Source organism: Sceloporus occidentalis, unplaced genomic scaffold (assembly GCF_023333645.1).
Source record: "Sceloporus occidentalis isolate IW3139 unplaced genomic scaffold, rSceOcc1.0.p SCAF_1, whole genome shotgun sequence".
Classification (NCBI taxonomy): domain Eukaryota; kingdom Metazoa; phylum Chordata; class Lepidosauria; order Squamata; family Phrynosomatidae; genus Sceloporus; species Sceloporus occidentalis.
In genome coordinates, this window is record NW_028316981.1 from 167945389 (window position 1) to 167962471 (window position 17083).

Consider the following 17083-nt stretch of genomic DNA (forward strand, 5'->3'; position numbering starts at 1 on the left):
CACTAACTAACCAGCTATATTAGTTACATTTCTATAGATGCTCTTTCTGCCCTTGTATTGAGGGCCTGACTAATATTTGTTTTATATGCCTCCTCCCAACCCTCAATTCCCAAGTAGAATAGTCATGCACTTTAATTCACTGCTAAACAAGATGTAGATCCTGGAAGAAAATATCTAGTAACTTACAGGCCACAGCACAGTAGTCTACATTTAGATGCAGCAAGCTCTCAGAGACTATTTCTTACATTTAGTTCCCGTCCTTCCTAATACATAGACCAGACCCACACAACCCATATTGAGTATTTCTAAGCAGGACAGCTTCTTGAAAAGCTTCTAGTCACGTATGAACCAGAGTTATCACACAAAGAGAAGAACTCAGAGTACCACACATTTCTATTCACAAGGAAAAAAGCTCCAGTCCATCTTTTTATTTTTTTGAAAAATTTCTGACATTACAGAACTAAACTGAAATGTATTAATTCCACTCTTACATTTCATGACATAACAGAAAAACTTCATGAGCCAAGAAGGGGGAGAAGCTTATAAACTAAAATATGAATCAGCATTTTAACAGCTGAACAGAGAAAAGGAATTAAAATGCTGCAATTAAAAAAAATCATGAGTGGATGGGTAAAGCATGTAGAACTGAAAATTTACAAACTAGTTAAAACCTGGAATCGCTGACTGTTCAGAAACTACACAGATGGATCATGGGGATGAACGGCAGAAACGGGTAATGAGTGAGGCGGTTGCATTGTTCTAGCTGCTTCCCATTCCACCAGTCTCCGAAGAAAGCCTACAATGAGAACAGAAGTTAAAGACCTTTTAACAAATGCAGACTTGTTGAAAACCACAGTTTTAGTGCAAGACAAACTCAATTCCACCTGGACCATATTAACATTTAAAGCACCCAACATCTACTGTTTAATAAAAAAGCTGAAAATGACTTACAGTACTCTTTATTGTATTTTATTTATATTCAACCTTCATCCCAATTAGTGCCAGCTCCCCCCCCCTCAACAGAGAAGCATCTGGAAGTTTTACACCAGTGATGGCTCTGAATGTCCTGTTGTCACTTTGATGCTGAGTTCAGTTTCTGTCAAGCTGCAGCAATAGCTCCCACTGGCTAATGTAACCATTTTCTCTCATGAAGGACCATGCCATCATCAGAACCCCTATTACTAGCTCACTCACTGAGCTTTGTTAGCAGCAGACACAACAGAGTGCACTTTGTTCCTACAAGCATCCGGCAGATATACAGCAGCACTAAGGTACAGTTCAGCTGCCTTGCAACTTCAGCATCCAGTCCCTGAAGGAAACCACTGACACAAGCCAGTAATGGTGAGGCCACTATATGTTGGGAGTTAACAGCCAAGGTAAGAACTAGTCACATCATTAAAGGGCGAGCTACAGATGGATTTGCTGTAAGAGCTGGGATAGGAAACCCCCCCCCCTCTCTTTCAAACCAATCAGAATCACTGACAGGTATCTGCAGCAATATATGATCAGTTCAAAAGTTTTAGTTATCTGATGCTTAAAGTCTAAAGCTAAACTACATTTACAGTAGTCCCTCCACATTCAATTGAGTTAGGGAAGGACCCCCGTGAATGTGGAAAAACTTTTTACCAAAGAGAATACCTCTCTAGAAATGTCCAGACCCTCCAGTGCAACTCTCTGGTCAACATGAGGACTTAGAAATGCCTAGAAGTGTTTTCTCTAGGAACATCTGGGTTCTCCAGCACAACTCTGTAGTCAACATCCAGAAGAATTACCCTGGATGACTTAGAGCATATTAATCAAAACCGCAAATCATCAAATCCATAAAAGTCAAAGCTGCACATGTGGAAGGCCAACTGTATTCTGCCTACCTAGCTTTATACTTTCCTAAGCTAAGCCACTGGGGCTGTAATTTACTGTTCAACAAATGCAGACTTCCTCATAGCCCTTAAGCCAGGTTTTACATATGCTTTCACCAGCACTGTGCCACTTATACCACCAGTGATACATGAGGTCATACTGCTGATTTGTAAGGGACTGGGAGAGCAAGACGTTGCCGTTAACATTTCTCCTTTCAGCCCTTTCAAGTCCAAAGACTTGTAAATTTTATGTCCAAGAGGTGCAAGCCAAGCCAAACATAAAACTTACCTTTTTTGTTGATGCCCTCCATTTGGACTGTCTCAGCTGTGCAAGAGTTACTCATCTAACAGCAGACCCGCCCCTGGCTGGGACTGATATTTCATGACAGACTCAGAGGTTGAGATGACCCAGGGACATAGAATCATGCCAGAAAAGGTGTGAAAGGCCCACATGAGCAGAGCATGATCTTTTACACCTTCTCTCACCCGGTTCTACTGGAATGCAATGAGGAATTTCTAGAGTGATCTAAGGCAGCCGTAACGTGATGGTCAAATGGCAGGCGGCAAAACTCTTTATGCTAGAGCTTTATGCTGTTCAAAGGGCAAAAGAGTCTCATTCATGCCAACTCAATATATGTAGAAATCTGTGTGCTCTGCTGTGCTGAATTCTCTGGAAAGGGAGAATGGTACAGAGAAAGCTGTCTCACCATTCATTACCCATTCTTCCACTTAGTTATCACTATACATACAACCAAGGGCCCCCGGTTCGCTTTTTTAAAAAAATGTATGAAATGTGTGATGCGCTTACTCCAATATGAACTAGGGCATTCTGAATTGGGGCTGCCGTGCTTTTAGCAGCATGAGGAAAGCTATGTTTTTTTCTTGACCCTCTCCCTAAGAATACATTTTGCACATGGTCTACAAAGCTCAACCCTATCACCACAAATGCTGATATCACTACTGTCCTTTCAGTGCTCAAAATGGGTGTGTTTGTGTGTGCTCTGGAATGAGTGTTTGCCACTCTGGAATTAGTGTAGTTGCCAGGCCCTTGACATTAACTTGCAGAAAGGAGCCAAGGGAAAGGTTTGGCTAAAGTTAGCATTCTAAAGCATTTTAGAATTATTTCAAGTGCAGAAAAGACTTCTGTGCTTGTAAAACCCAGTAAAGAAGACCAATTCCTGTGTTGCATCTACAGAACACAGGACTAGTTTACTTGAGGTCTTGAAGCAAGATGTTAGCAAATCAGGTTATAGCAGATCATTTCCACTGCACAAATGAGAACAGCATGAACAAAAAAGGGAAAAGAGAAATTAGGCTGGGTGAGAATGTACTGCAAATGTTTATTGAATGAGACTCCATTAGAGCTCAACTTATTTGAATTCCTCTGTTTCATATGCAGACCCTGGAGCACAGAAACTACCTCTCGTGTTACTCTCAGTTACCACCGAAGAAATTATTTTAAAAGTTCTAGTTCTTATGTATGGAATGAAAATGTAGTGAACATTTCTTAAGGAAAAGGGCAGGATTTTAAGGGATGCCAAAATCTAGGATTCTTGGGCAAATCATTCAGCAGTAAACCATGCCCAGTGTGCCTTCCTATTAATAAACATTGACAGAATAAATCTTTCCTACTTTAACATCTAATACTATTAGATGAGGACAGTAATTAAATCCCATATGACTGCCAGCTTGACAGAAAAGGGGAGTAGAATAAAACTCAGATCCCTATTTCCCATCATTACAGCTCACATGGTTATTATAATTGCTTAGGGGTAGTGCTGCATTGAACAAACAGCTTTTATACAACACACAATCACACCTACTTCTCAAGAACAGACGTACACCTCACAAAGTCAGCCTCTATATGAGACTAGAAAACAAACAGCCAGCCCAAAAACTTGGTTAAGAGTGGACAATTTTTACTTAATGTGGTTACACTACAGAGCAAAACAGTTTTTTTTTAAAAAAAGGTTACAATTGTGAAAGTCAAACTGCAGAAACAAGTACTTTAAAAAAAGACCCCTTGCTACTCAAGAAAAAAGGGTTTGACATAACAAGTGTGTAAGTCGGCCAGTTGATGGCCACCCCCTCCCCACCCCAAACAGGATCAGATTAGGACTCTCATCTTCCTGAAATGCAAAGAATGGCATTGTGTATGCCATCTGACTTCCAGCCGTCAGCCACCATTTCAAACTTATTCAGCTTTAAAAAAAATATATAAACACAAGGTTCTTAGCAGTCCTACTGTCACCATTCTTATTCAATGTTGCCTCAGTTTTTGAAGGTTTTTAAGCACCAGAGATTGCTTCAAAAATTTAAGTGTATTTACAGTGTTCGTATGGCAACCCCAGGCTAAAGATCATGTGTATTCAGGTTCAGACAAAAGAATGAACATATGAACACCATGCTTAAGGCAGCAGCATGTCACCTCACTACATTTTCATTTTGTCTGCACAATATTCCAATCAGCTTCCAATGAACCTTTAGTGAAGGAAACTTGCAGCTTCTGGCCTCAAAGACTAAGCAGAAAGACCAGGATGAACAAAGCTAGGTGGCCAGACTCTGCAGCTGACCGTTTTTCAATGCCAATTACATGCCCAAAGGAGCAGCTGTTAAGATGCTGTTGGCATTAGTTAAAGGCCCATACTGCCATCAATAGACAAACATTTTTAACTACAGTTCTAGGATACAGTTCTAAGATACCGACTCTAAGGAACACACTTTAAAAAGAGAGTGGCACCTGCAGCATTATTCCATCTGTTCACTGCAATGTGTTCACTACTCTAGATGCAGTCACCTCTTTAAGTGGCCAATACAGTCCTGAGTATGGAGTAACCCAGATGTCTTAACCAAGCTTTGCAAAGGTCTGTCATAAGTTATACAAAAGAATGGATGTGGTGCAAAGAATATACTGCAGTTCTATTGAGCAGATGAATTATAAGGCTGGCTGGGCCACAGTTCTCAAGGGAAAGAAGCAATTTACATGAAAGCAGGGCAGTATGCAAGATCTAACCACCCCTCTCATTCTTACAGAAAAGAGCATCACAGCGCACATCTTTAGAACTGTGTATTAGATTCAGAACCTTCAAAGAATATGATTTATAAATGTAATCAATGTTGTAGGGCAGCCTCCCCCCCCCCCCCCAAAACCTGGTGCTATGCAGATGTTTCAGACTAGCCAACAGAGTCAATGCCCAGGCATAGTCCAAACAAATTTACAGGGCACCAAGTCAGTGAAAGCTGTGCTAGTGCAAGGGTTGGTTATCTATACAAAGCCTTTAGCCTGGGGGGTGCAATGTTATACTCAACCAGTTTGTGGTCACAGAGTTCAGTCCTAATTCAGGTACACCTGTGTATGTTCTCACCGTGACAGCTTTATTACAAAGAAAGACATTGAGACATGTTTGCCCAAATTAGCCTCTTTGCACAGCTTAAACCAAGGAATTGCAAATAAGTATTTTGTTAACAGACCCTAGCATAATTCCCTTCTCACCCACCCACCCACCCACTCCCCACCCTCCTTTATCCCATGTAACAATGCAAACTACTAAAGCAACATCTACAAGCTACATAATCAAGATCACTACTGAACTCCAAAACTTATTAATATGCTTGCTCAATTGTCCTTGACCTAGTAGAGGTCGCCAGCAAAAAGAAACTCCATCCTAATGGAATCACAAGCTCACTTTCCTTTGAAGTTTTTTTTAAAAAATCTCTTCCAAGTTTCCTCTACAGGATCCCCACATTGCTGAAAAACAATCTGCTGTTCCTCTAAGGCCACAAGCAGACACTCAGTAGGGAGAGAATCTCTGTTTTTCCGTTTTCAGTTTGTTAGTAACACATGGCACAGCTGAGGTGGTGGAGGCACCCTTAGCAGCAGACACAACATTTAGAGCCAGGAGAGGGACGGGTTTCATGCCAAGCAGACTGGAGACACAGGGGGCGGTCGGAAGAGGGTTGGGGAGGCTGGAGGGTGCGTCGGAGACCCCTGCTGTCGCAAGCGAGGGGGTGGTGGTGGAGGAGGAAGAAGAAGAAGGGGTGGAGGGTTGAGAGAGGTTGATGCTGAGGTGGTCGGGGATCGTGACGGAGGCTGCCTGGGAGGAGGGTTTAGCGCTTTCTAAACTGTAACAGAGGAAAAAAGGAACAAAAATACGGGTGGGTGGATGGGAACACCACACAAAAAGCACAGGACACAAACAGCTTAAATAGCAAGAACCTAATCTAGGAAGGTTTGGAAACAGCATAGCCAGAAGAAAGGTGGGACAGGGAGAGAATACTGGCTGCAAGGGAATCTCAACATTCTCTTGGTGTACCAAGGTCCACTAACAGGTCTCCACCCTCAAATCCCAAACTCAATCCTATTATAAATAATAGTTTTGGCTTTTGCTGACATTGGTTGCTTCCATAAACTATGGAGCACATACAATATACTTAATGCTGTCAAGGCAGGTGAAACCCTGTCTCTTCTCTACACATTCTTGCAATGCATCACTGTCCCTCCCTCCCAAACCAGTGATCTATTCCTTCAGGCTTAAGACAGATAGTCTGTAGGCCCTCTGAGTATTCAAAACATGCATATGGATAGCTGCGTCTTGCACTGTAACTCACTGAAAATCTTAACAAAATAAACTCTCTGGACAACTATCAGAGGCTTAACACAAACCAATTTTCTCTGCCGCTGAACAGAAACCATTCTTTATCTAGCAAGAGGACCATTTTAAAATCTGCTTTAAAATACTTGAAGTAAGTCAAATAACTGAGGGAAAGTTTAATTTACTTATACTGGGGGGGGGGGGGATCTGAACTCATATCTGCTTTTTCTACATGTGGTTCTCAATTAAGTTTTCTAGGAACTACAGCTGTATTTAGAAATGTAGCCTGCTTCCAGGAAAGCCAAAAGCCATTTAAGCTGAATATTCAAGTTTTTCATAGACGCTTTCTTCTTCAATGTCCCTTGCACATGAAATCATTTTAATTAAGACCTAGAGATTTAACAGGACACTCGGCACACTAAGACAAACAAGGAACAACTTTTTCTACTCTTAGGGGAATTCTGCACTAATTGTGTTTTACTTGATGTTACAACAGTAACATTCAGCCTAATGCGAGGTTCATCACCATAAAAAAACCCCACCATCCGTGAAAATTGAAATGACACTTGGTTTCCTGCCCCACCCCCAATGCATTTCTTCTAATGCCACCCAGGGAAAGAGATTAGAGATCAGAGGATTGTGTCCTCTACAGATTCTGCTGTGTACAATGATGGATCCCCATTGCCTAGACTGAAGTCAAACAGGACTAACCAGGAGTATTGCAAATACTTTTAGTAGTTTCTATCAAGCAGACATGATTTAGAAGGCAATGGGAAGAAGGATGACAGAATATGAATTACTAAAAGGACTGTTATTTATACAGAACTTCTCTTCCCTTCACTATTTTGTACTACAATCCAGCAGGCAGGATCTCTTTTTAGCTATGTTGTGTAATAGCACTTGGCTTTAGGTACTACATAAAACACACTCTAAATCCTTGGTATATTATCTTTGACTCGATGGTCACCATTTGCAAGTGCCACCAGACCACTCACAAAGCAGCCCCACTTCCTGCAGGGCTTTATTTCCTCAAAGTCCAAAACATACTATTCCAGGTGCAATATTACTGAATAATGCTTGTCATCCACAGTGAAAAATATTACGTCTGGGCCTACAAGAAGGAATCCCAAAATACAAAATTGGACATTTGTGAGTAGTGAAACATTGAGATGTGCTACACAGGACTCCCAAAGTTGGTGGGCAAATATTTCAACCATCTTCCCATACAAAAATTCTCACTAGTTCAATAAGACAGCTGGGCCAGTAGAATGCACAGAAGCAATAGCTTCCTAGGCATCCAGAAACACTGTTCTCTGTTTATATAATTTGGAGTTACTTTCAGCTGCTCAGGGCCAAGAATCTAGGACACTGTAATTGTGATGCTTTCGAAGTATTAGCAGGAACGCATTTGAGAAGACACCTATTTATACACAAGTAGCTCGTGCAATACTACAAGCCATCAACTCATCAATCAGGAGCTAAAGTGTCTGATGGAGACTTTTTTTCCTGCTAGCTTTCACCTCTACCTTTGTTGTTCTGCTGAGATTCTCAATGTAAGGCTAACCATTTTTAAGGAGCACTATGACTACAACAGAGATGGTACAGCAGAAATCTAGGACACACAATGCCAGCTGCTCAGGCCTGAGTTTTTAATTATTGAAGTCAACCCTCTCCCCACTGAGCTGATGCTTTTACTTTTGACTTATGAGATCATCTGGCCTGCTCAAAAGCTGTAGCAGGCAATATGCCAAGTAGGCTTTTTAAGGACAGGGCCCCAGAAGCAGCCACTGCGTGTTGCAAAGCACTGCTGCAGCTCCTAACTAAAGCGTTGCTGCTAGCAACACTAGAAGAGAGAAAAGGAGCTGCATGAGCCCTTCCAGTGCACCCAGCCACATCCCCTGAGGCAACATGGATTTTTTTACCTTCCTCTCCAACCAATGGGGTGCATAGTTTATAGGGCTCCTGAAAGGCATCAGCTGTCTTTCCAGAAACCTAGTTAAGAATCTTATTTTTGTACTGGCTCAGCTTTGTAATAAGGCTCCAGTGTTAATCTACCTCTATGTTAAATACATGACTTTCAAGAAACAAGTGCCGACTATTTCTGTCATTAACCAGAATAGCCTAGTAAAAGCAGCCTATGAGTTACCAGCTAAAGATGAGAACGTGTTACATATCCCATTTACTTCACTCCCTTGCCTTCCTCCAAGTTGATTTCTAATACCTTAATCCACCACACTCACAAAGGGAAGGATCTGGGGCAGGAGATAGTAGTATTTACCCATTGCTGCTACAAAAGATGCACCGGGGATGGGGGTGGAAAGAGGTGTCTTGGGAATTCTGTTTCAGTGTCGAGAAACCACCTTTCAGAATACTGCCTGGTTTTAAAAGATACTTTACATTCCAGTTTTGACAACTGACACATGCATTAACAAGAAACATGCCATTTGAAGAGACTTACCTGACATTAATTAGATATTGAGCCAGGCTAATGCTGGCTGCAGATCCAGTTATGGTAACCTGCCTGTCAGTAGATCCTTCCACTGGATTGGCAATTTTGATCTGCGCCCCAGACATCTGGCGAATCTCATTGATCTTGGCGCCTTGACGCCCAATGATACAGCCAATCAACTGAATAATAAAAAAAAGTTGCTGGTCAGAAAGCAGCTGGGGAGTCCCAAATTATCTGGCACTTTCTCTGCAGATCAAGAACAGGCCCAATATATGGGAAGCTAGGTAAATAACTTCTTTATCTCATGTTCAGTAAATAACCCCTTTCCTAGAGTATATTGGTACCCAACTGCAGGGAACAAAATTGAAAGCAAACTTAAACTTCAAATTTTAAAGACTATTCTCAACTTGCTTCTCCAGCAAACAAGCAATATCTATATTCACAGACAAAAGAGTGACCTGAGTAGCTTAGTCAGACTACTCAAATTAAGAGTAGGCAATTAGTGCCTTCCTCGTTTCAAACTACAGCTCCTTTAAGCTCCAGCAAACATGGTCTATGATCGGGATTATTGAGTTTTGCATACTCTGGCCTCACCCTACAAACATTAAATTGGTTCAATCATTATTTTCCTCAAATTATTGCTTCTGCATGGCAGGCAGCTTCAGAGACTTCCCCCCTCCTTGGTATAGCTCCACTGAATACACAACACAAGTAGAAAGTGTTGGAAGGCTCAGGTGACCAGTTGATACCAGGAAAAAAAAACTGTACTATTTTTCATTGCAGTCATTCAGGAACCTGAAATCATGATCAAAGAGCAACTGAAAAACTACAATAATCTAGTCACATTCTCTATGTGTGTATATGTTGGTGTGCCTTCAAGCTACCTATTGACAGATGGCAGCCCTATTAATTTCAGAGAGTTTTCTTAGGCAAGGAATACTTAGAGGTGCATTTGTATCTGAAATAGAGCCTACAGCACCTGGCATTCATTGGAGGTCTCCCATCCAAGTATTAACCAGAACTGACCCTGTTTAGCTTTCTGCTAAATATGATCTCCCAAATATCAAAATACATATGGTATTACTCTTCCTGCATGCTGTATTTGTCTGTTGTTTTTTTAATTAGGTTCTCTGGCCACCAATACCTACCAATACTTTTATCTCTACAACAAGGTGAGAGTGCACTGTGCACTCAAGAGCTCTTTACAATTAAGTTATGTGGCACAGAGAGAAGACAGAATACAGAACCTTGAGTACAGAAGTCTTGAGCCTGGAAGAAGAAAAAGCCCTCCTTCCGACCACCATCTAGAGGGGGAGAGAGGCAGGCAAGCTCCAACTGCCTGCCTGGAAGAAGAAAAAGCCCTCCTTCCGACCACCATCTAGAGGGGGAGAGAGGCAGGCAAGCTCCAACTGCCTTCCTGGAAGAAGAAAAAGCCCTCCTTCCGACCACCATCTAGAGGGGGAGAGAGAGGCAGGCTAGCTCCAACTGCCTGCCTGGAAAAAGAAAAAGCCCTCCCTTCCGACCACCATCTAGAGAGGGAGAGAGGCAGGCAAGCTCCAACTGCCTGCCTGGAAGAAGAAAAAGCCCTCCTTCCGACCACCATCTAGAGTGGGAGAGAGGCAGGCTAGCTCCAACTGCCTGCCTGGAAGAAGAAAAAGCCCTCCTTCCGACCACCATCTAGAGGGGGAGAGAGGCCTGGCCTGAAAGACTAAGAGCCCTCCTTCTGACCACCATCTTGAGGGGGAGAGAGGCCTGTTATGTTTTATTTTGACTTTGTATTGTACTTCGTGTTGTACACCGCTTTGATCTAATTTGGAAAAGCGGTATATAAATAAACATTATTATTATTATTATTATTATTATTATTATTATTATTATTAACCAGATTACTACACAGCATTAATATAACTGTGAAAACAGAATACAAATGCACTACGATTCAAACAAACTTTTAGTCTCAACGTCAGGCTATACCTGAAGACCAGGATTACTCAAACAGCCTGCTTTGCTTCAATGTTTGCTGCTTAACTCAAAGTGGCATGAAATCACTCCAAGTTGGCTGCAGGATTCTGATGGTGACACAACTGCAATGATTCAATTGTTCTATTGTCTGCAATACTCTCCAACAACACAAAAAGGCCCATGGATTGTTTTCTGCTGCTGCAGTTTTGGAGCACACACAATTCTTAAGTGCCTTTATGCTCAAGGCTTTGCCACATAAGGAGACTATGGTGCGTTACAGATTGCCCCTTTGGGGTGGCCTGTAGGCGCTCCTTTCCCCACCGGATCGGGGCCTCAGCTGCCAGAGCGGCAGCCTCTGAGGCCCCAATCCACTGCTTTCCAGGCTGCAGGGAAGTGGCAAAAGGCCACTTCCCTGTGGCCTGGAGTGGGGTGTCCTTGGGGCTTCATGCCCCAAGGATACCCGACGGTGGCGGGGAGGAGGAGAAAGGGGCCACTTGGCCCCTTTCTCCCTTGTGTCGCTGGTGCAGCTGTCTAAAGGCTGCACCAGCGACGCAAATTGCGGAAGGAGCTTCATTTCAGAGCTCCTTCTAGCGCTGCGGAAAGGGCGATCTATGTGCCCTCGCACAGCGCAAAGATGTCATGTCTGCGCTGCCCCATTTGGAGGCAATGCGTTCATGATGTCGTCATGGCAGCCCTATGTGTATAGGGTGCCGCCATTTTGTACATCCTGGGGACGTACTAGGGTTAGGTGCATGCCTAAGGCACGCACTTTCCCTAACCCTAGTACGTCCCCAGGACGTATTTTACGCCCGTCTGTAACAGGCCAAAGTTATATCCTGCCCAAAGATCCAGCATTCTGCAACCCCATACTTCAGTTTTAACCCATGAATGAACAGTAGTTTCTATAGTAGAGACTGGCAACATGATGCTTAGCTGCAACCCCCATAATTCCTGGTCAATGGCCATGGATTTATGGGAGTTGCAATCCCATATAAAGGGCAGAAGGGTGCCTTCTTATGATCTCAAGTGCCTGGAAACACTCAGAATTTTCTACACATCACTTTCTGACCTTCCTGGCTACTCAAATACACACTACACCACTATCTTACCTTCCTGACTAACTCAAATAATTTTAGTTATGAACTGAACCACACAGCAAAGGTGGGCAAAAGTGGTCCAGAAACTACCTGGGGCCCATTAAAACTATTTCTGCTGCCCTGTTTCTCCCCAACACACACACACACACACACACACACACACACACACACACACACACACACAGCAAACTCCTTCTCTTGGCAAGTTCTAGGATTGTTATCACCCTTGAAATAGGTAAGAGATTCTCCTCATCCCATTTTAAGCAATCCATATGGCTCTCAACAAGCTTAAAACTGGTCCTTGAACCCAATAAAGTGGCCCACCTTAGTTTCAGAGTTTTTTTAAGAAGAGAGAACCAGAGTTTATAGTGCCCCAGTTCCAAAACTATAGTTGAAGTGCCTCCTCTTCTACAAATACGTAAATGTAGTGAATATAAACGTTCCACTCATCTTTAACAAATGGAGGATAGCTATCCAGGCTATAGCACAAGGATAATGCTACTAGGCAATGTGATGGAATTCTTGGGGGGGGGGGAGCACAACTCAGAGCCATGTGGAATATGCAGCCAACATTTCCAGCATTCTGCATCTCTATAAAATACTTACATCATTTGGAATGGTGAGTTCATGAGAAGTAGTTTGAGCCGATGCATCCAAACCTGCTGAGACACAGAAAGAAACCAAACCAAATTTTAGCATGAGGCAGTGATAGTGGGAACCAGACCAGTCAGGTTAGCATTAGCTGCTGGAAAAACTGCTATCCTGAAGAGATTCAGACAGAACAGCAAGATGTAAGATGCTAAATCCAAGCCCTTTCTTCCTCTTCCTAAGCACATCAGAATTAAAATGTCTGATTATAAAGCCGGCACCAATAAGATGGCTTCTATCTGGCAAGGGTGAAGAGAAAGTGGCATATCTGTTCAAATATGCAAAGAATAAAGAAACCAGCATCACCCTTTATACAACTCTCTCACAAAGCTGTAGCAAACACAGACTCAATAACAAACATGCATTGTCATCTTTTACTTGAGCCTCAGTCATATGTCAGTGTTCTTCCTGCCCCAAATACTGCAAAGGCATCATCTGCACTGAACAAATGGAGGATGAATACTGCCACAAAAATCATCTGAGTTGAGCTTTATATTTATCAATCCAATGTAGCTGTTACATAGTTTATGGCTGACCTACCACTTTCACAAATGAACAACTTTGCTACTAAGTGAGAGATTAGAGGCTTTTTATTACATTTTGCCTTCCAATAGAGATTTCCAGCTGGATTTCTTTGGTAAAGGAAGAGAGGATCAAACCTAATCAACTTCTGCACCGCTATGACTTTCTACATTTTGTAGTTCTTTGCACTGTATCTGGTTAGCAGAACTGTCTAACAAGGAAAGAATCTCCCACCAGTATGAACACACAATAGAGTAACTACAGGTTTTTTTTCAGTCATTACCCCAATAGCCTTTCTCATCTGGAGAGCTGGATTCAACGCCTGTCAAGATACAAGGGACAATAAGTGTGGTGGTCCTAGCTGAAGCCCTATCAGACTTTCAGCCACATGACAAACTTTTATACAATTTTGACAAAACCGTCAGGATTGCAGCAGCTAAAGGTAAGAAATAACTGGTTAACCCACTGAAAGGGTTATGGGGGAAAGTAGCATAAAAACCCTACCTACAGCAATCAAGTGTCTCATTTTCGTGGGTAGTGAAGGCCACCCACTCCCCAAAGGTGTTACCTGTTGACTTTTTTAAAGTGAGATAATGGCGCTTAAGCCCAGCATCTGCATTAAAGGCCAAGTGGTGATTCTTGGACTGCTAGCTTATACAAGAAAGAAGGGATTTTCATACCACTGAATCCAGTGTTGCCATGAGACATTGGAAAATGTGACTGTTGCATTGCCAACTGGTGCAGCTTGGTCAGCTAAAAAGGGAGAAAGAGAGAGATGATGTTAGGAATTTTGCAGGCTTACTTATTCACCATACAGTTTAAAGAAGAAAAAACAGACACTGCAAGCTGAGCATGAAGTGCTGCCCCTTGGGGCAGGAGTTTAGGAGAGGGGAGATTGGGTTAAGGAGCAAGCGCTTCCCTGAGCAGAGATGGGTGCAGACAGAAGGGAAGCACCATGGGGTGTGAGGCCAACACCCATCTCAAAGTACCCTGGGCTCAACAGAAGGCATCTGCAGTGAATTGTGACAAACACTAGGAGACAAAGCACGAACAGGCAAAGTAACACAGAGACTATTTTGCAGTGGTGCTTGGGATTACACCATGCAGGACTCTGTCAAGCATTTGGAGGAGATAGGTATACCATGAGGAGTGACTAAATGGAGTCAGATGCTCTCCCCTGTATTAACCAGTGCAATTTTCTAGCTCTCCCCACTAGACCTACTCAGCTCAGCCCAACTTCTTCTTGCCCTAAGTATGCTATGAGCAAAGATCAAATTCCTATGGGCCCTTCCATGAGAAGTGCTGCATCTAGCTCAAACACAGAAGTTACCAGTAAAAAGGATAGGGAGGAAAAGCATCCTTTTACATCAAGTGAAGATTGCTAACAGGTTTATGTTAGCTGGAAGTGTGACAAGGAAAGGCACCCCAAGCAAAAGCCCCACCACCTTCTAGCCACACCTGCATAGTGGCATGATGCGCTGAGCATCATGTTTAAAGATGCAAGCAGAAGTCTGAAGCCAGCCTCCCCTTCACCACCACCAGTGAAGTGCACTAACCAAATGCCCTATGCCCTTTATCAAGAACCACAATGACAGTATACCATGGAGTTTTGTTTCATTTTATATTGGGGAATTTATGTCAAATTGACAGATGGAGAGGGAAACTGGAACTTGGAAAAGTGTACCAAGCTTCCCTGTGCAAGTGTGTGTCACAGGCCGGCAGAAAAAGGAGGACAGCTCAAGATTGGCTACACAAAGAAGAGCTAAACAAAATTTGAGGATTGTTTTAGGTCAAATTGCAGTTTCAAATCGAAACAGACTTCTAAAGCTGCTTATTGAGAAAGCATGGAGAAATTTTGAAGGGAGGAGTGGGGTGGTTTCAAGACAAGAAGTGTAAACAAAACTTACATCTGGCTGTGGAATGGCATACTGTCCTTGAATGGTATAGGCCTACAAAAAGGAGGAAAACAGTCCTATTAAAAACCATTGGACAGCCACCCAGTGACAGATAGATTTCAACTAGCCAGGAAGCCAGAGAGCTGAGGGGGAGAATTGGAGGGGAGCCTGAAGACAGGTCTCTTAAGGGGGCTGCTTGAATTAGCTAAGTGTAAATAGTGTGAGAAGGGAAACTGGTCCCCTGTCACAAAAATGATTAATATTAAGAGCTGGTTGTTGGTGACGATTTGCTGTGTAGTGGAGGACTGGACAGTGCTACAAGCCCTCTTGCTCTACATACACCCCAAACCTGACCCCAAAGGGATGCTTAATTACCTCCTATGCTTCCAACTGTTTTTAAAGCTAAAAGGAACCAGTTGAGTGTCCATCTCCATCCCACTAAGTTGCCCAACACTCCATACTCCTAAGAAACCTGCAGTGGACAAACTGTAGTCAGGTGCTGGACGGCTGAAATACATCTGGAAGAGAGGGAGCGTGCAGCAGCCAACATAGTGGTTCTGGTATTTACTTTATTGAAGCAACCCAGCAAGGCAGTCACTGTGTGGAAACTGGCTTAATACTAAGTGAAGCTTTGGGGCTGGGGCTCTGACTTGTAGGACATGGGGAGAAATGCAGCCCAGGCTGGAACTGACCAAGCTGTAACCACCTGCAGGGCTGCCTACTGGCCTGCCAGGTACTGTTTGGTGGCCTTAATCCAGTTCCCAATGAACAGGAGTTCACAGCACAAGCCGCCACCACCAGTCTTGCCACCCTTGTTGGCAGTCTCAAAGAGGCCAAGGATTGAATGGGCCATGGAGACTGAACTCCCCTCTCACCTCTTGAGGTGGTCCCTCCAGGTCAGAGTTGAGGCACATTGATGGGGCGGTGTGGGGGTAGCTTGCACTGCCGCTGCTGTACCTGTCCTGTGGATAAATAGAGGACTTCAGTCTCCAGGGCTGTCAATCCGAAACCTTTCGCTGACACCAAAGTCATATAAAACTTACTCTGATCAAGGGCTAATCTGTACTAGATAGATGCTGCCTTACTCTGACTCACATCACATCAGTAGCACAGACAACAGTGTGAGATTTCCCTGAGGGCAAACCCCAATTACTGGCACCCTCAGAGGCAGGGGGGGTCTGCACAGACACAATGAGTCTTGCACTCTAATAGGGCTACCCTGCCACATGAACAGCTTCTAAGGTGCGAGTGAGAGACTGAAAATATCTTCAGTAACTTCCCTTGTGCCTTTGCACTGTCAATCAACTATTAAGCAAGCTGTCAAGAGCCTCTGAAGGATAGGTAGCACGAATGGGGCAAGGAAGAATAGGGAAGGAATTGAGGCAAGAATAAGACCAGGACAGCACCTTTACCCCAGCAAGAGGTTTATCAGCCAGATATCCCAATGTAAGTGGCATATCAATGTGTAAGCACTGGGTACATTGCAGCTAGACTAGTCCAGCTGCTGCCTTTACATACTGTTGCTGACTGAAATGACCCATTAATGCCCAGTGCACCAACTCTATACCTTTACAATCTCCAGTTTACTTAGTTTACCCCACTCATTTTGCCAAATCCACTACTGAAGCATTTGGACTATTAAAGTTGCCCCTTCAAAGGAAGTCTACAGGTGGGCATTGAGGCACTGTGCCCAAGGGCAATCAAATGTCAAAGTCCTCAAGAGTGTTCCAACTCCACTCCACGAACTCTTGCAAGTCTTCCCTGGACATGAAGTTCTGAAAGACTCTGTGCTTCTCAGAACGGCACGTCTCAACCTCACATAAAATCTATCTGGCTAAAATGGCTGCAAGTTATCAGCAAGTCCAGTTATAACTTTATAATGCCTTGCAGAATATACCTCACATACCTCAGAACATAGCCAAAACAGTCCACTCAAGCAAGCAGATTTAATTGAAAATCCAAGCAAGCAGATTTAATTGAAAATCCAGACAATGGTAACAGGATTTAAGCCAACTGGGAGACTGAAGTCCCAATCCTGCATTGGCCATAACAATGCTTCACC

The 17083-nt window shown here is 43.2% G+C and overlaps 1 protein-coding gene across 17 annotated transcripts in view; it reads right to left on the reverse strand.

Annotated features, from left to right (window-relative positions):
* Nucleotides 1-390: 390 nt before the first annotated feature.
* Nucleotides 391-17083, reverse strand: part of PCBP2 (poly(rC) binding protein 2) — a 29994-nt gene continuing 13301 nt past the window's right edge. The window contains exons 9-15 of one of the 17 annotated variants that reach the window (XM_089481454.1): nt 15897-15983; nt 15034-15075; nt 13807-13879; nt 13410-13448; nt 12563-12615; nt 8907-9076; nt 391-796 (exon numbers count right to left, since the gene is read on the reverse strand). In XM_089481454.1, the coding sequence (XP_089337580.1) occupies nt 760-796; nt 8907-9076; nt 12563-12615; nt 13410-13448; nt 13807-13879; nt 15034-15075; nt 15897-15983 (501 nt within the window). In that variant the 3' untranslated portion in view covers nt 391-759. Of the gene's footprint in view, nt 797-5387; nt 5979-8906; nt 9077-12562; nt 12619-13409; nt 13449-13806; nt 13880-15033; nt 15076-15896; nt 15984-17083 lie in introns of those variants that run through there. The other 16 variants (XM_089481443.1, XM_089481378.1, XM_089481372.1 and 13 more) reach the window with 16 other exon arrangements.